The following is a 19,506-nucleotide window of genomic DNA, read 5'->3' on the forward strand; positions in this document are numbered from 1 at the left end:
TGAGGGGGATGGAGGGGGATCTGGTGTCTGGTGAGGGGGGATCTGGTGTCTGTGGTGAGGGGGGATCTGGTGTCTGTGGTGAGGGGGGATCTGTGTCTGGGTGAGGGGGGATCTGGTGTCTGGTGAGGGGGGATCTGGTGTCTGTGTGGGGGGGATCTGGTGTCTGTGGTGAGGGGGGGATCTGGTGTCTGTGGTTAGGGGGGGATCTGGTGTCTGTGGTGAGGGGGGGATCTGGTGTCTGTGGTGAGGGGGGATCTGGTGTCTGGTGAGGGGGGAACTGGTGTCTGTGGTGAGGGGGGGGATCTGGTGTCTGTGGTGAGGGGGATCTGTGTCTGATGAGGGGTGGGATCTGGTGTCTGTGGTGAGGGGGGATCTGGTGTCTGTGGTGAGGGGGGGATCTGGTGTCTGTGGTGAGGGGGGGATCTGGTGTCTGGGTGAGGGGGGATCTGGTGTCTGTGGTGAAGGGGGGATCTGGTGTCTGTGGTGAGGGGGGGATCTGGTGTCTGTGGTTAGGGGGGGATCTGGTGTCTGTGGTTAGGGGGGGATCTGGTGTCTGTGGTGATGGGGGGAATCTGGTGTCTGTGGTGAGGGGGGGAATCTGGTGTCTGTGGTGAGGGGAGATCTGGTGTCTGTGGTAAGGGGGGGGTCTGGTGTCTGTGGTAAGGGGGGGGATCTGGTGTCTGGTAAGGGGGGGATCTGGTGTCTTTGGTGAGGGGGGTCTGGTGTCTGTGGTGAGGGGGGATCTGGTGTCTGTGATGAGGGGGGGATCTGGTGTATGTGGTGAGGGGGGATCTGGTGTCTGTGGTGAGGGGAGATCTGGTGTCTGTGGTAAGGGGGGGGGTCTGGTGTCTGTGGTAAGGGGGGGATCTGGTGTCTGGTAAGGGGGGGATCTGGTGTCTTTGGTGAGGGGGGTCTGGTGTCTGTGGTGAGGGGGGGATCTGGTGTCTGTGATGAGGGGGGGATCTGGTGTATGTGGTGAGGGGGATCTGGTGTCTGTGGTTAGGGGGGGATCTGGTGTCTGTGGTTAGGGGGGGATCTGGTGTCTGTGGTGAGGGGGGATCTGGTGTCTGTGAGTGAGGGGGGGAATCTGGTGTCTGTGGTGAGGGGGGATCTGGTGTCTGTGGTGAGGGGGGGAATCTGGTGTCTGTGGTGAGGGGGGGAATCTGGTGTCTGTGGTGAGGGGGGGAATCTGGTGTCTGTGGTGAGGGGGGGATCTGGTGTCTGTGATGAGGGGTGGGATGTGGTGTCTGTGGTGAGGGGGGGATCTGGTGTCTGTGGTGAGGGGGGGATCTCGTGTCTGTGGTGGGGGGGATCTGGTGTCTGTGGTGAGGGGGGATCTGGTGTCTGTGGTGAGGGTGGGATCTGGTGTCTGTGGTGAGGGGGGGATCTGGTGTCTGTGGTGAGGGGGATCTGGTGTCTGTGGTTAGGGGGGGATCTGGTGTCTGTGGTGAGGGGGGGAACCTGGTGTCTGTGGTGAGGGGGGAATCTGGTGTCTGTGGTGAGGGGGGGATCTGGTGTCTGTGGTGAGGGGGGGAGTCTGGTGTCTGTGGTGAGGGGGGATCTGGTGTCTGTGGTGAGGGGGGATCTGGTGTCTGGTGAGGGGGAGGGATCTGGTGTATGTGGTGAGGGGGGATCTGGTGTCTGGTGAGGGGGAGGGATCTGGTGTATGTGGTGAGGGGGATCTGGTGTCTGTGGTGAGGGGGAGGATCTGGTGTATGTGGTGAGGGGGGGATCTGGTGTATGTGGTGAGGGGGGGATCTGGTGTCTGTGGTGAGGGGGGGATCTGGTGTATGTGGTGAGGGGGGATCTGGTGTCTATGGTAAGGGGGGATCTGGTGTCTGTGGTGAGGGGGGAATCTGGTGTATGTGGTGAGGCGGGGGGATCTGGTGTATGTGGTGAGGGGGGGATCTGGTGTATGTGGTGAGGGGGGGATCTGGTGTCTGTGGTGAGGGGGGTCCGTCTTACTGCCCCTCTCCCTCTCACAGGGGGGTTTTCCGAGACGTATGCGGCTCTGTGCGATTATAATGGCGTCTGCTGCCGGGAAGAGGTGCAGTGGGTGAGTGAGGAGGGGCACAGTAACGTGACAGTGACACAGGAGTGTTTGTGTCTGTGTGTGACACTCAGACCCGCACAGCAGCGAGTGACACTGAGACCCACACAGCACAGTGTGAGTGACACTCAGACCCACACAGCAGAGTGACACTCAGACCCGCACAGCATGGCGACAGTCAGACCCGCACAGCAGCGAGTGACACTCAGACCCTTCCACAGTGTGAGTGACACTGAGACCCACACAGCAGAGTGACACTCAGACCCGCACAGCAGAGTGACATTCAGACCCGCACAGCGGAGAGTGAGTGCCACTCAGACCCGCACAGCAGAGTGAGTGCCACTCAGACCCGCACAGCAGAGTGAGTGCCACTCAGACCCGCACAGCAGAGTGATACTCAGACCCACACAGCGGAGAGTGTGTGACACTCAGACCCGCACTGCAGTGTGAGTGAGTGACACTGAGACCCGCACAGCAGAGTGAATTACCCCAAGACCCGCACAGCAGTGAGTGACACTCAGACCCGCACAGCAGAGCGACAGTCAGACCTGCACAGTGGAGAGTGAGTGACACTCAGACCCACACAGTGTGAGTGACACTGAGACCCGCACCGCAGAGTGACACAGACCCACACAGCGGAAAGTGAGTGACACTCAGACGCACACAGCAGTGAGTGATACTCAGACCTGCACAATAGAGTGAGTGACACTCTGTATTTCTGTAGGATGTGGATACAATCTATCACTCTCAGGACAGCCGAGACTTTAACCTGCAGGACTTCAGTCACCTGGAGAGCAGGTGAGGGGAGCTCTTTACGTGTCCGGGTGTAGCACCCTGTCTGTGTATGTCCGGGTGTAGCACCCTGTCTGTGTATGTCCGGGTGTAGCAACCGGTGCGTGTCCGAGTGTAGCATCCTGTGTGAGTGTGTGTCCGGATGTAGCACCCTGTGAGTGTGCATGTCCAGGTGTAGCACCCTGTGCGTGTCTGAGTGTAGCACACTGTGTGAGTGTGTGTCCGGGTGTAGCAACCTGTGAGTGTGCATGTCCAGGTGTAGCACCCTGTGCGTGTCTGAGTGTAGCACCCTGTGTGAGTGTGTGTCCGGGTGTAGCACCCTGTGAGTGTGTGTGTCCGGGTGCAGCACTCTGTGAGTGCATTTCCAGGTGCAGCACACTGTAAGTGCGTGTCCGGTGCAGCACCCTGTGTGAGTGCGTGTCCGGTTGCAGCACCCTGTGTGAGTGCGTGTCCGGGTGCAGCACCCTGTGTGAGTGCGTGTCCGGGTGGAGCATCCTGTGTGTGTGTGTCTTAGTGAAGCACCCTGTGTGTGTGTGTCCGGGTAAAGCACCCTCTGTGAGTGCCTGTGCGGGTGAAGCACCCTGTGTGTGTGTGTGTGTCCGGGTGTAGCACCCTGTGTGAGTGCCTGTGCGGGTGAAGCACCCTGTGTGTGTGTGTCCGGGTGAAGCACCCTGTGTGAGTGCGTGTCCGGGTGTAGCTTCCTGTGTGAGTGTGTGTTCGGGTGAAGCACCCTGTGTGAGTGCGTGTTCGGGTGAAGCACCCTGTGTGAGTGCGTGTTCGGGTGAAGCACCCTGTGTGAGTGCGTGTTCGGGTGAAGCACCCTGTGAGTGTCTGGGTGTAGCACCCTGTGTGAGTGCCTGTCCGGGTAAAGCACCTTGTGTGAGTGTGTGTCCGGGTGAAGCACCCTGTGTGAGTGCGTGTCCGGGTAAAGCACCCTGTGTGTGTGCAGGTGAAGCACCCTGTGTGAGTGCGTGTCCGGGTGTAGCACCCTTTGTGAGTGCGTGTCAGGGTAAAGCACCCTGTGTGAGTGCGTGTTCAGGTGTAGCACCTTGTGTGAGTGTGTGTCCGGGTGTAGCACCCTGTGTGAGTGCGTGTCCGGGTAAAGCACCTTGTGTGATTGTGTGTCTGGGTAAAGCACCCTGTGTGAGTGCGTGTCCGGGTAAAGCACCTTGTGTGAGTGCATGTTCGGGTGAAGCACCCTGTGTGAGTGCGTGTCCGGGTGTTGCACCCTCTATGAGTGCGTGTCCGGGTGTTGTACCCTGTGTGAGTGCGTGTCCGGGTGTAGCACCCTGTGTGAGTGCCTGTGCAGGTGAAGCACCCTGTGTGTGTGTGTGTGTCCGGGTGTAGCACCCTGTGTGAGTGCGTGTCCGGGTGTAGCACCCTGGTGAGTGTCTGTGCGGGTGAAGCACCCTGTGTGTGTGTGTCCGGGTGAAGCACCCTGTGTGAGTGCGTGTCCAGGTGTAGCACCCTGTGTGAGTGTGTGTCCGGGTGAAGCACCCTGTGTGAGTGCGTGTCCGGGTGTAGCACCCTGTGTGAGTGCGTGTCCGGGTGTAGCATCCTGTGTGAGTGCGTTTCCGGGTGAATCACCCTGTGTGTGTGTGTGTGTTCGGGTGTAGCACCCTGTGTGTGTGTGTGTGTGTGTGTGTGTGTGTGTCCGGGTGTAGCACCCTGTGAGTGTCTGGGTGTAGCACCCTGTGTGAGTGCGTGTGCAGGTGTAGCACCCTGTGTGCATGCGTGTCTGGGTGAAGCACCCTGTGTGAGTGCCTGTCCGGGTAAAGCACCTTGTGTGAGTGTGTGTCCGGGTGAAGCACCCTGTGTGAGTGCGTGTCCGGGTAACGCACCTTGTGTGAGTGTATGTCCGGGTGAAGCACCCTGTGTGAGTGCGTGTCCGGGTAAAGCACCCTGTGTGTGTGTGTGCGGGTGAAGCACCCTCTATGAGTGCGTGTCCGGGTGTAGCACCTTGTGTGAGTGTGTGTCCGGGTGAAGCACCCTGTGTGAGTGCGTGTCCGGGTAAAGCACCTTGTGTGAGTGTGTGTCCGGGTGAAGCACCCTCTATGAGTGCGTGTCCGGGTGTTGTACCCTGTGTGAGTGCGTGTCCGGGTGTAGCACCCTGTGTGAGTGCCTGTGCGGGTGAAGCACCCTGTGTGTGTGTGTGTCCGGGTGTAGCAGCCTGTGTGAGTGTGTGTCCGGGTGTAGCACCCTGGTGAGTGTCTGTGCGGGTGAAGCACCCTGTGTGTGTGTGTCCGGGTGAAGCACCCTGTGTGAGTGCGTGTCCGGGTGTAGCACCCTGGTGAGTGTCTGTGCGGGTGAAGCACCCTGTGTGTGTGTGTCCGGGTAAAGCACCCTGTGTGAGTGTGTGTCCGGGTGAAGCACCCTGTGTGAGTGCGTGTCCGGGTGTAGCACCCTGTGTGAGTGCGTGTCCGGGTGTAGCATCCTGTGTGTGTGTGTGTCCGGGTGTAGCACCCTGTGTGAGTGCGTGTCCGGGTGAATCACCCTGTGTGTGTGTGTGTCCGGGTGTAGCATCCTGTGTGAGTGCGTGTCCGGGTGTAGCACCCTGTGTGAGTGCGTGTCCGGGTGAATCACCCTGTGTGTGTGTGTGTCCGGGTGTAGCACCCTGTGTGTGTGTGTGTGTGTGTGTGTGTCCGGGTGTAGCACCCTGTGTGTGTGTGTGTGTCCAGGTGAATCACCCTGTGTGTGTGTGTGTGTGTGTGTGTCCAGGTGTAACACCCTGTGTGAGTGCGTGTCCGGGTGAATCACCCTGTGTGTGTGTGTGTCCGGGTGTAGCACCCTGTGTGAGTGCGTGTCCGGGTGAATCACCCTGTGTGTGTGTGTGTCCGGGTGTAGCACCCTGTGTGAGTGCGTGTCCGGGTGTAGCACCCTGTGTGTGTGTGTGTCCGGGTGAATCACCCTGTGTGTGTGTGTGTCCAGGTGTAACACCCTGTGTGAGTATGTGTCCGGGTGTAGCACCCTGTGTGTCACTGTCCTGTTGTGTCATTGTGTGTCTCCGCAGGGACCTTGCTCTCGTTGTTGCCGCTCTCGCTTATAATCAGTGGTTCATCAAATTGCAGGCGGCCCACCTGAAACTGGTAAGTAAGACCTGGGGGGCTCCTATGGGGCAGGGTGACACCGCAGAGGGCCCTGGGAGGACATTGCAGGGACAGGGGGACACGGCAGGGACAGGGGGACACAGAGACACGGCAGGGACAGGGGGACACGGCAGGGACAGGGAGACACGGCAGGGACAGGGAGACACGGCAGGGACAGGGGGACACGGCAGGGACAGGGGGACACGGCAGGGACAGGGGGACACGGCAGGGACAGGGGGACACGGCAGGGACAGGGGGACACGGCAGGGACACGGGGACACGGCAGGGACAGGGAGACACGGCAGGGACAGGGGGACACGGCAGGGACACGGGGACACGGCAGGGACAGGGAGACACGGCAGGGACAGGGGGACACGGCAGGGACACGGGGACACGGCAGGGACAGGGGGACACGGCAGGGACGGGGGGACACGGCAGGGACGGGGGGACACGGCAGGGACGGGGGGACACGGCAGGGACAGGGGGACACGGCAGGGACAGGGGGACACGGCAGGGACAGGGGGACACGGCAGGGACAGGGGGACACGGCAGGGACAGGGGGACACGGCAGGGACAGGGGGACACGGCAGGGACAGGGGGACACGGCAGGGACAGGGGGACACGGCAGGGACAGGGGGACACGGCAGGGACAGGGGGACACGGCAGGGACAGGGGGACACGGCAGGGACACGGGGACACGGCAGGGACAGGGGGACACGGCAGGGACAGGGGGACACGGCAGGGACGGGGACGCGGCAGGGGGGGGCGGCAGGGACAGGGGGACACGGCAGGGACGGGGGGACAGCTGCTCTGTTCTGATGTGTTGACACGTTGTGCTGTGTTGTCGTGTTGCCATGTTGTTTTGCCATATTGTGTTGCCATGTTGTGGCGTGCTGTCGTGCTGTGTCCCTGCAGGGGTCGGAGGTGACAGAACAGATCCTGCATTGTGTGGGACGGTCACAGCATATAGAGGAGCTTCACCTGGAGGACTGCAGTCTCAGAGCGTGAGCGAGGGGCGAGAGGGGGAGAGAAGGGGAAGAGTGAGAGGGGGGGGGAGAAACAGAGGGGGGAGGAGAGTGCGAGAGAGAGAGTGCGAGAGAGAGAAAGGAGGGATGAGAGAGGGTGGGAGAGAGGGGAAGAGAGAAGGGAGAGGGAGGAGGGTACAGAGAGAGAGAGGAATAGTGAGAGGAAGGGGGATGTATCCTGAAACTAGGGTCACGTATTGAGGTATGACTAGCTTCAGTTAGCTTTAACTCATGTCTTCCCTCTTCCAAAGCATGACAAGTCCTCAATGTCTTTCTTAACTTTATTGCAGGAGTAGAAAACACAGGAACTTGTAGGTGTAGTGTAGGCAGAGAGTGCTTCTCTATGTGGGATGCTTCTATGGGGTTAGACTACGGTAAGACAGAAAGGCCTTACCAGGGGTGGATGCAGACAGGTCTGTACTCACTGTGATCTTAGGTGGAAAAGGAAGTGAGGGGCAAGGGTCACACTAAAAGTGAAGTGAAACTGCACTAACTGTCAGCAAGGACAGGGGGGGGGAATGGGAAAGCCCATTAACTGGAGGACTGGAGATGTTGCCAGAGCAACCAGGGGTGTGACAGACTGGAAGGAAAATGGGCAACATAATGTATCCATTCCATCTGCACTGGGAGTAAAACTGCAAGGAAAGTAACATCCAAGTACAGCTAGCAGGCAGAACTGCCAAGGGAAGGGGGCTGAAACAGAGAAGGCAGACATGGGTAATTCTGTACGATGACACTCCCCGTCTGGTATCTGAAGATACCACTATATAACAGAATATGTGGAACATATGTGCAATGCAAACATAACATAACAATGCGAAGGTCCATGTCCACATAGCGAGGTGATACCGGCCGGTACCACTGGCGTCAAAGTCCTTTGGCCAAAACCTTCTGATAAGGGAGGCCAGGTGGATGCACAGCTCTAGGTTAGCTAGATGCACCACAATGTCTCTCAAAGTCCACAGAACTCATGCGTTCCCATGCTCTGCCCATGTGAGAGGAGTGAGGAGGGTTGAATGTCCACGTACACTCTTCGTCACACAGGTATCTCTATTATCTTTAGTGTCTATTTGTAATTCCTTACATGCTCCAACGAAATTGGTGCCACAATCAGAGCGTATTTGTTTAACTGGTCCTCTGACTGCAAAGAATCTTCTGAGGGCATTTATGAAGCTTGAAGCATCCATAGATTCTATAATCTCGATGTGTATAGCTCGCGTACTCATGCAGGTGAAGAGTACCGCCCATCGTTTACTGTTTGCTAGCCCGCCTCTAGTTCTAAGAGAGATGACCATCCAGGGCCCAAATACATAGAGTCCTACATAGGTAAAGGGGGGTTCTGTATTAAGTCTGTCGATAGGTAAATCTGTCATCCTTTGCTCTTGGCTTTTGCCTCGCAGCATTCGGCACCTAACACATTTGTGGAGATTACTGGCCACGCACCTTTTCATGCCAACGACCCAAATGCCCGCCGCCCTAATAGCGCCTTCGGTGAAGTGTCGTCCCAGATGCAAGACTTGTTCGTGGTAGTAGCGCACCAACAAAGTAGCGATGTGAGGCCGGCCAGAGATGATAAGAGGGTTGCTTTCCTCCCTGCTCAGTTGGGACTTGTTGAGGCGGCCTCCTACTCTCATGAGGCCGTCATCGTCGATGAAGGGATTCAACTTCCAAAGTGGGCTGTTTTTGGGAACACTCTTCCGTCCACGAATGCAATTGATCTCTTCCGCATACGTTTCTCTCTGAACATGACGGAGAACAGTTTCCTTAGCCCTCGCGACTTCCTCCACGGTGCGCAACTCTTTGCAGATGTGCCAGCCGGTAGTTTTACCATCTGGTGTCTGACGGAAGGCGAAGACTATATGCCTGAGATGGGCTACTGCTCGCAGAAGAGCTGTCCACCTTGAGAAGTGATGGAATGGATGTGATCCGAATGCGTTTCTGTGCAATACATTGGTGAGTAACACAGATACTTGTGGGGGCCTTATCTCCGTATCCTTCTCGGGATCCACGAATTCAAAGTCGCCAACTGGGGTTGGTGGCGTTTCCGCAGGCTGCGCAAAAGAAACGTTGGTCCTGTGAGCCATGACGTGTTCTGCAGTTGTGATGCGGGTACTGATTTGGTGGCGTGATCTGCACGTGGTGCCATTGTTCTGGTTGGGTTGACTTCCTGATTCTTTCTACACGGTTAGCTACGTATACGTAGAATCTCCTTTTCTTGTTGTATATATATCCCAGTACCACCTTGCTATCTGTGTAGAATCTGACAGCATCTGGTTTGCTGTCCATCTCGTTCTCGATGAGCTCCGCCAGTTCTACTGCTAACACTGCACCACATAGCTCCAGTCTGGGTATAGTATGGTCGGGTTGTGGCGCCAGCTTAGCTTTGCCAAGGATGAACCTGATGTGGTAACTTCCACCCACGTCCGTGGTTTTTAGGTAGGCCACCGCTGCTATAGCCTTTGTGGAGGCATCTGAGAATACGCAAAGCTCCTTGCTGTGTGCGGCGGTGAGAGATATAGGTGAGTAGAGGCGTGGGATCTGGAGTTGCCCGAGGGCCTTCAAGGAGTACTTCCACGTCTCCCACTCTTTCCGTTTTTCTGGGGATAGTGGGGTGTCCCATTCCTGCTTTTCGAAGGACATTTCTTTGAGAAGAGACTTCCCTTGTATAGTGACAGGAGCCACGAATCCTAGTGGATTGTAAAGACTGTTAACGGTGGACAGGACTCCGCGACGTGTGTCGGGTTTTTCTTAGATGGCTACCTGGAACGTAAAGGTATCTGTTTTAAGATTCCAGCTTATCCCCAGGCTCCGCTGTATGGGAGGCGTGTCGGTCCCCAGATCCAAATTCTTGAGATCGTTTGCGTGATAATCAGCACAGAACGCCTTCATCACTATGGCACTGTTGGAAGCTATTTTGTGCAATCTTAGGTTGGCATTTGCTAACATCTTTTGTGTCCTTTTGAGTAGATCTATGGCTTCTTCTTCGGTGGGAACTGATTTTAATCCGTCGTCCACATAGAAGTCTCTTTCAACGAAGTTCCTGGCGTCTTTCCCGAACTCTGCTTCTCCGTCTTGGGCCGTTCTTCTGAGGCCGTAGGCAGCCACCACAGGTGATGGGCTGTTCCCGAAGACATGTACTTTCATGCGGTACTCTGTGATTTCGTTTTCTATGTCGTCATCTTGGTACCACAGGAATCTTAGGTAGTTATGGTTGTCTTCTCGCACAAGGAAGCAGTGGAACATCTGTTGAATATCTGCTGTTATGGCGATTGGCTCCTTGCGGAAGCAGATCAACACTCCCAGAAGACTGTTCGTCAGATCCGGCCCGGTGAGGAGAACATCGTTTAGGGAGACTCCCTGATGCTGAGCACTGGAGTCGAATACCACTCAAATTTGGCCAGGTTTCTGGGGATGGTAGACGCCAAACGACGGGAGGTACCAGCATTCTTTGCCTTCTCTCAGTGGGGGCGCCGACTCTGCATGGCTGCTGTGGAAGATTTTCTGCATGAAGGCCACAAAGTGTTCCTTGGTCTCCGGTTTCCTTTGTAGGTTACGGCGAAGCGAAGCGAGCCTAGACATGGCGTGGTCTCTGTTGTTTGGGAGGCGTCTTCTTGGCGAGCGGAAAGGTAGTGGTTCCACCCAACTGCCTAATTCGTCCTTGAAGAGCTCCTTATCCATTAACCTCAAGAATTCTTTATCTTCCATTGATGGCGCCTGTTTGTCGTCGTCCTTTGTTGTCTGGAACACTGTACTCCCTAGGTCATTCGGGTATTTTTCTGCCACAAGCGCGTCTCTATAGTTCCTTTTGGTCTCGAGCTTCTCGTGGACCTGGAAGTGGTTCGGACAGGGTTTGAAGTGGGATGTACTACCGTTCTCCAACAAGTTTGTTCGTAGGGCGTCTACGTTGTCGGGTCCTCGTATCCTGTCTATGCATATTTCTCCCACTACCACCCATCCTAGATTGAGCCTTTGAGCGCTTGGGCCGCTCTGGTCCCCGTTTCGCTGTTCGCGGATCTTGTGTGCTCTCATGATGTCCCTGCCAAGTAGCAGCATGATCTGGGCGCCTTCGTCTAGTGGTGGGATACGATCGGCAATAGCTTTTAGATGGGGATGGTGTCGCGCCACGTCTGGTGTGGGGATCTCGCTCCTATCTTCTGCCATGGGATTGCACTCGATGAGTGTGGGAAGGGGCATGTTCACTTTGCCGTCTATTGAGCATATGGTGTAGCCATTCACTCTTCTCCCTGTAGTCTCCATTCGCCCTGCGCACGTTCTGAGAGTGTAAGGAGAAGCGCTGTCTTGTATGTTAAACATGTCGAAGAATTCTGACCTGACCAGCGATCGGTTGCTCTGGTCGTCGATGATTGCATACATCCTTCTAGCTCTTTGGGGTTGTCCCTCTGGGTGCACTGCTACCAGACATATTTTAGAGCAAGATCTACCGTCGTTTCCTTCTCCACATACCTCTGTGCATTTGGACGCTACCGACCTCGTGGGGGGTGTATCTCCCATTTCTTCCTCCCCGCCCTGCTTTGTCGAAGGGTTAGGGGCTTTGCTTGATTTGGCTTCATAGCTTCCGGGTGTAAAGCGGCTATGTGCCTGTCGCTATCGCACTCTGTGCATTTCATAGCTTCTTTGCAGTCCTTGAATAAATGAGTTGTGGAAGCACAACATTTGAAACAAGCTCCCCATTCCCTGAGTAAGTTCTTTCGCTCCTCTATGGGTTTCATTCTGTTCATTCTGAATCCGATACACTTGTTAAGCGGATGCGGCCGTTTGTGTATAGGGCATTCTTTGTTAAGGTCCCTTGGTTTCTTGTCCCTGTCGGCCGCCTGGCCGGGACTCGCGTGGGTCGTTGGGGGCACGTCCGTCCTGTGGACCGAGATGGGTGTTCTGGTGTCCTTGTATCTCGCTGCTGACCTTTCGTTCCTCGGGTGGCTGGCACTGGATGTGGTCTGCGCCCCTAAGATGAAGCTGGGGTCGTTCCTCGTCCTTGCTGCTTCGCGAATGAAGCTCAAGAAAACTGAGAATGGGGGGTAGGCGACTTGCTTCTCCCTTTTGTATTTGGAGTCTTGTGAAATCCATCTTTCTTGGAGGTTGTAGGGTAGCTTCTCCAAGATGGGTCTCACTCCACGAGCTGAGTCCAAGACCTTGAGACTTGTTAAGGAATGGTCTTTCCTTGCGAACTCCAGCTCTTGCAGCAGGTCCCCGAGCTCTCGTAACTTCGAGTAGTCTTTAGTTGTGATCTTGGGGAAGCTGTCGACGCTTTTGAAGAGCGAATCCTCGACTGCTTCGGGGCTACCGTAGCACTCTTCTAGCCTTTCCCACACTAGGTCAAGACCCACTTGGGGTTGGTTCGCGTTTGCCGCCTGAAGTCTCTTCGCGTGCTCTCTGGATTCGTTCCCCAGGAACTTGAAAAGCAGGTTGAGCTCCTCCCTTGCTGAGAAGTCCAAGCTGTTGATTGCGTCTTTGAACGTGAACTTCCACGTCCGGTAGTTCTCAGGGCGGTCGTCGAAGCTGATGAGTCCTGCTTGCACCAGGTCACGCCGGATCATGTACTTGGCTATGTCTGTCAGGCCTGAGGCATCGGCGTGTTTGTCCAGTTCTGAGGTAGTTGCTGGAAGGGTCCGTGTGGTCACCTCTTCCTTGGCGTGGACGCGTGGTGGCTGCTGGTCGGTGTGAGGGGCTGTGTTCTCCCGTGTGGGTGTACTTGGATCGCGAGCCTGTCGTAGCGCATCCATGTGCGCGCTAGCGTGTGGATCACTGTTGCGGCTGTGGCTATCCCAGGCAGCATGTCCCACTGAAGGAACAGCATCTTCTCCTCGTGGACCTAGCAAGTCTTCGGTGTTTGTGGAGTCACTCCCTACGTGTTGAGATGGCGCGCTGGTGTTTACACTGAAGAGGCTCCTTACTTAGTCTTCAGTGCGTTGGATTGGATCCCCTGAGGCTATCCGTCTGTACGGTTGCTCCCCGCCGTCCTGTCTCGCAGCTGCTTCTAAGACTTCGGCTTGGGCTATGGCGGCAGCGGCGTCCTCCTCTTTGCTTAAAGCTTCTAGATCCGCGTCCAATTCGGCCTTTCTACGCGCAGCGACATTGGCAGCGGCGGCAGTAGCAGCGGCATTGGCAGCGACGGCGTTCTGCTCCTCCTCTTCTATGCGCGCTCTTTCTGCCCTTACGGCTGCCTCTCTCCGACCATATTCGGCCCTGGCACGTGCGGCCTCTGCGGACGCTCGCGCCTTGGTAGCACTTGCGCTAGCGCTGGACGCGTTAGATTGCGCTGATCTTGCTGACCTTGATGAATACCTGGATGTGCTTGAGCGCTGCGATGTGGTTTCCACCAAAAGGTCCTTTCTCCTACTCTCAGCGTCCGTGATAGTGGTTCGCACGCGAGGTCAATGTTACTCTGTAAGTCTCTTTCTTGTAGGCTTTCGCTGGTGTTGGCCCAGGTCAGGTAAGTAATGTATGCCTCTGACAGCTCTTGATAACGCGAGTGATCAGTCCTTAATTGCGTTATTGCCTGCTCGAGCTGTTGCGCATAGTTGCCAACACTAGTAACATTGCGTATTCCCAGTGTGGTTGTTTCCCAGGCCAACTCTAATTTAGCGCGGTGCGCTTCTATGTCAGTCTCATATTTTTTGCGGGCCTTTTGTGTCAGTGTGACTGTCCGTTTAGGCCTTGCGTCTGCCTGCGCCTGTTGCAGTTGCGCAGCGGTCTCTGTGTCTGAGTGATCACTCTCCTGCATGATATCTGGTGAGGCTCTGAGTTCTGCCATGCTGTAGGTGTGTGTAGGCCTTTAGCCAGTGCGTGTGGCGTGCGGTCTTTTACCTGTGTCAGCGATGGGCGTCTGTCTCAGATGATGCCGAGCGGTGTCCTGCAGCGTGCAGCGTAGGGGTAGCTGTACTCACAGGTGTCCTGTGGCTCTGACCCGTGTCCTGGCGGGTGTCCGGTAGCGTGGCCCTTGATGGCGCTAGCCGTGGGGACGTGCGCAGGGGTAGGTGAGATGGTGGCTCCCCACTATGGAGCTGTGCAGAGGGTGGACTCAAAAAGACAGAGAAGGCAATCAAGGCTCTATGTGTGAGATGCACTGTCTGTTTGCAAGGCTGCTGCCTTGTGTGCAAGGTTGTTTACTGGCTGTGTGCAGTGTAAGCCTGCTTGCTGTTTGTAGGGATTTTTGCTGTGTAGAGCTGCACTTTTGTAGCATGAAGGCTGTGAGTGATAGCTTCTGCGTAGACCTGTAGTACACGGTCTCTGTCTTACTATCCTGAAACTAGGGTCAAGTATAGAGGTATGAATAGCTTCAGTTAGCTTTAACTCATGTCTTCCCTCTTCCAAAGCATGACAAGTCCTTAATGTCTTTCTTAACTTTATTGCAGGAGTAGAAAACAACAGGAACTTGTGGGTGTAGTGTAGGCAGAGAGTGCTTCTCTATGTGGGACTTGTAGGTGTAGTGTAGGCAGAGAGGGCTTCTCTATGTGGGACTTGTGGGTGTAGTGTAGGCAGAGAGTGCTTCTCTATGTGGGATGCTTCTATGAGGTTAGACTACGGTAAGACAGAAAGGCCTTACCAGGGGTGGATGCAGACAAGTATGTACTCACTGTGATCTTAGGTGGAAAAGGAAGTGAGGGGCAGGGGTCACACTAAAAGTGGAGTGAGACTGCACTAACTGTCAGCAAGGACAGGGGGGGGGAATGGGAAAGCCCATTAACTGGAGGACTGGAGATGTTGCCAGAGCAACCAGGGGTGTGACAGTCTGGAAGGAAAAAGGGCTACATAATGTATCCATTCCATCTGCACTGAGAGTAAAACTGTAAGGAAAGTAACATCCAAGTACAGCTAGCAGGGGGAACTGCCAAGGGAAGGGGGCTGAAACAGAGAAGGCAGACAGGGGTATTTCTGTTCCATGACAGGATGAGAGAGGGAAAGGGAGAGAGGGGAAGGGAGAGGGAGGAGGGGTACAGAGAGAGAGGAATAGTGAGAGGAAGGGGGGATGAGAGAGGGGAAGGGAGAGGGAGGAGGGGACAGAGAGAGAGAGGAATACTGAGAGGAAGGAGGGATGAGAGAGGGTGGGAGAGAGGAATAGTGAGAGGAAGGGGGGGATGAGAGAGGGTGGGAGAGAGGAATAGTGAGAGGAAAGGGGGATGAGAGAGGGTGGGAGAGAGGAATAGTGAGAGGAAAACGGGATGAGAGAGGGTGGGAGAGAGGAATAGTGAGAGGAAGGGGGGGATGAGAGAAGGTGGGAGAGAGGAATAGTGAGAGGAAGGGGGGATGAGAGAGCGTGGGAGAGATGAATAGTGAGAGGAAGGGGGGGATGAGAGAGGGTGGGAGAGAGGAATAGTGAGAGGAAAGGGGTATGAGAGAGCGTGGGAGAGGAATAGTGAGACGAAGGGGGGATGAGAGAGGGTGGGAGAGATGAATAGTGAGAGGAAGGGGTGATGAGAGAGGGTGGGAGAGATGAATAGTGAGAGGAAAGGGGGGATGAGAGAGGGTGGGAGAGAGGAAGGGGGGATGAGAGAGTGTGGGAGGGAGGAATAGTGAGAGGAAGGGGGGATGAGAGAGGGTGGGAGAGAGGAATAGTGAGAGGAAGGGGGGATGAGAGAGGGTGGGGAGAGGAATAGTGAGAGGAAGGGGGGATGAGAGAGGGGGATAGAGAATAGAATGTTATAGCAGCGACTGTTTTCTAGTATCTTACCCACCTCTCTCTTTAACTGTTCCCTTCTCTCTCGCTCTCTCTCATACCCTTCCTCCCCCTCTCTCTGATACCCCCCCCCTCCCCCTCTCTCTAATACCCTTCCTCTCCCTCTCTCTGAAACCCCCCCCCCCTCCCCCTTGCAGGGATTTCGCCCTCCGTTTGGCGTCTGTGCTGTCGGATAATTCGGCCTCTTCCCTGCGATCACTAAATCTGTCCCACAACCCACTGGAAGACAGAGGTAACGCAACCAATGTAGTGCACACGTCTACCTATATCCCAGCAATCTCTCTCACTCTGTAGGTATAACGGCTATCTCTCACTCTGTAGGTATAACGGCTATCTCTCACTCTGTAGGTATAACGGCTATCTCTCACTCTGTAGGTATAACGGCTATCTCTCACTCTGTAGGTATAACGGCTATCTCTCACTCTGTAGGTATAACGGCTATCTCTCACTCTGTAGGTATAACGGCTATCTCTCACTCTGTAGGTATAACGGCTATCTCTCACTCTGTAGGTATAACGGCTATCTCTCACTCTGTAGGTATAACGGCTATCTCTCACTCTGTAGGTATAACGGCTATCTCTCACTCTGTAGGTATAACGGCTATCTCTCACTCTGTAGGTATAACGGCTATCTCTCACTCTGTAGGTATAACGGCTATCTCTCACTCTGTAGGTATAACGGCTATCTCTCACTCTGTAGGTATAACGGCTATCTCTCACTCTGTAGGTATAACGGCTATCTCTCACTCTGTAGGTATAACGGCTATCTCTCACTCTGTAGGTATAACGGCTATCTCTCACTCTGTAGGTATAACGGCTATCTCTCACTCTGTAGGTATAACGGCTATCTCTCACTCTGTAGGTATAACGGCTATCTCTCACTCTGTAGGTATAACGGCTATCTCTCACTCTGTAGGTATAACGGCTATCTCTCACTCTGTAGGTATAACGGCTATCTCTCACTCTGTAGGTATAACGGCTATCTCTCACTCTGTAGGTATAACGGCTATCTCTCACTCTGTAGGTATAACAGCTATCTCTCACTCTGTAGGTATAACAGCTATCTCTCACTCTGTAGGTATAACAGCTATCTCTCACTCTGTAGGTATAACAGCTATCTCTCACTCTGTAGGTATAACAGCTATCTCTCACTCTGTAGGTATAACAGCTATCTCTCACTCTGTAGGTATAACAGCTATCTCTCACTCTGTAGGTATAACAGCTATCTCTCACTCTGTAGGTATAACAGCTATCTCTCACTCTGTAGGTATAACAGCTATCTCCCAGCAGTTTCTGTATTTTCATTCCGGGCTTCACACCCTCAACCTGAGCAAAACCAACATCACAGGGAGAGGTGCGTGTGCGTTTCCGTGTGTGTGACCCCAGGACAATTAAGGACACGTATGACTGTTATATTGCTAGTCTCGGGGAGTGCGGGGGGGTGGGTTTAATACCACATGTGTTTGGGGGGTTACATGCTGCTGGCAGCCCTGGCTAAGGAGGTGGGTCTGTCTCTGTCCTTTCAATTGGTCAAAAATGCTAGGAGGACATGGCTAGTGGGTACGAGGGTCGGGCCCCCGGGGGTAAGGTGAGGCCGTTTCCCCCAGGATTGGGAAGGATTACGGGTGGAAGAAAGGGACATTGGTTGAGGTCTTTTCCGTCGCATGTGCGTGCGTGTGGGTGTGTGACACTGTATGCGTGTGAAACTGTGTGCGTGTGTGTGACACTGTGTATGGGTGTATGTGGATGACACTGTGTATGGGTGTATGTGGGTGACACTGTGTATGGGTGTATGTGTGTGTGTGTGTGTGTGTGTCACGGTAGACCAGGACTTTTAACATCCTTTATATTTAAAGGATCAATCACAGGGCAAAACAAAGCAGTGAAATTAAATGAGGTTTATTTTGGATAAATCCTCGGAAATACACAGAACTACAAAATACAAAAATATACACACTTAAGGGGCTCTGGGGAATGAGATCTACCTTTCCTAGGTGCAGGAACCCACTTCAAATGGGATCCTCTGTCCACTTCGCTGCTCCAGGATATCAGAGTGCTGAACACAGCAGCCACTCTGACATAAACCTCCAGCTGGTCACAGTCCAACTCCATACTCCTTCCCAGAGTGTCTCTCCCTCTGATAGTCACCACACTCCTTCCCAGAGGTGGACTTCACCAAACTCCACACTCCTTCCCAGAGGTGGTCTTCTGATGGATTTATCAGCAGTGTTTCTTATATACCCCGTGGTGGCTATCCTTTAACATAAGGCAGCCAGCCAAGAGAAACAGTGCCTGGGGCTCAGACCTGATAACTGATTCATTTAACTAATCCCCTACCTATGTTCTGATCTATTTCTATAGAGAGCTTCAACTGAGTGAATTACTTAGTCTTTCTCCATAGAAATAACAATAACAGTGGAATATCTAATTTATTTTCTTGCATGTTAATTCCATCACCACACAATACCAACTACTGTACCTAAGCTGGGGGGAATTGCTAACACAGGCATACAAACAGACATAAGGTAATTATGTGAAAGACAGGACAGCTAGCCCAAATCACATCACAGAACAATGTTGATTCACTAAACTGGGGGAAGGATTGTCACAGGGAATAAAGAATACATGCTCTGAAATACATTCTTACAGACATGGGTAACATTTACACATTCCCTGTTCTTCCCCAGATATTAAAGACGTTTGGCTGGATGAAATATTACTAGGACAGCCAAGTTACACTTTTTTTCAGGGGTAAATAGCTGGGATTTCTCTTTATTAGGTCCCCCAGCTACCCCTACCGTCACAGTGTGTGACACTGTATGTGGGTGCGTGACACTGTGTTTGTGGGTGGGTGACACTGTATATGGGTGTATGTGTGGGACACTGTGTGTGTGTGTGATATTGTGTGTGTGTGTGTTTGTGTTTGTGACACTATGTGGGTGTATGTGGGTGTGGGTGTGTAACACTGGCTGTGTGGGTGTGTGACACTGTATGTGAGTGTATGTATGGGACACCGGGTGTGTAACCAGGGCCGTCTTAAAGCTGCAGTTCAAGCTCCCATTTTTTTTTTTTTTTTAGTTTTTTTTTTACTTCAATAGTTTCATGTGGGCAATCTCTACTTACCTAAAGAACTGCATAGCTGCCGGTCAATTCATTCTCCGTCTATTGATCGGCAAAGTTTGGCGACATCTTTAGATCTGGGGAATGTAAATGGTTGCTATAGGAACAAACATGCTTGTTAAAATAGATTACAAGAAAATTGGTCTTTCAAAGTTATTTTTTTTTAAACAGAAAATGCTAAAAGTATTTTTTCTTACTACAGAACTGATTTATTTTAAAAAAAACACACATGCAGGATATTGACTGAACTGCAGCTTTAACGTATGGGCACGCTGGGCAGTTGCCCGGGGGACCCCACAGCATAGGGGGGCCCCACGCGTAGGGTGACCAGATGTCCCGGTTTAGCCGGGACAGTCCCGTTTTTTTGTGCTGCGTCCCGGTGGGCCGACATACCCGGAAATGTCCAGGTTTTGCTGAGTGTCCCGGGTCTCACAGAGGAGGGGATGCCGGTGGGGAGGAGAGCAGCTGATTTGCGCAGCAGCAGATGCCGGTGGGGAGGAGAGCAGCTGATTGGCGCAGCAGCAGATGCCGGTGGGGAGGAGAGCAGCTGATTGGTGCAGCAGATGCCGGTGGGGAGGAGAGCAGCTGATTGGTGCAGCAGATGCCGGTGGGGAGGAGAGCAGCTGATTGGTGCAGCAGATGCCGGTGGGGGAGCAGAGCAGAGAGATGATTGGGCTGGTAGAGAAGGTTGGGGGCGGGGTTAGCAGCAGAGCAGAGAGATGATTGGCCTGACAGAGAA

General features: G+C 54.1%; 1 protein-coding gene across 1 annotated transcript in view; it reads left to right on the forward strand.

The window, feature by feature from the left end:
• Window positions 1-19,506, forward strand: part of CARMIL3 (capping protein regulator and myosin 1 linker 3) — a 139,829-nt gene that overhangs the window by 11,959 nt on the left and 108,364 nt on the right. The window contains 6 exon segments of the mRNA XM_075567998.1: window positions 1,986-2,056; window positions 2,775-2,848; window positions 5,853-5,928; window positions 6,844-6,932; window positions 15,786-15,880; window positions 16,915-17,001. Of these exon segments, the coding sequence (XP_075424113.1) occupies window positions 1,986-2,056; window positions 2,775-2,848; window positions 5,853-5,928; window positions 6,844-6,932; window positions 15,786-15,880; window positions 16,915-17,001 (492 nt within the window).

The sequence above is a fragment of the Ascaphus truei genome, chromosome 13 (genome assembly GCF_040206685.1).
Source record: "Ascaphus truei isolate aAscTru1 chromosome 13, aAscTru1.hap1, whole genome shotgun sequence".
Lineage (NCBI taxonomy): Eukaryota > Metazoa > Chordata > Amphibia > Anura > Ascaphidae > Ascaphus > Ascaphus truei.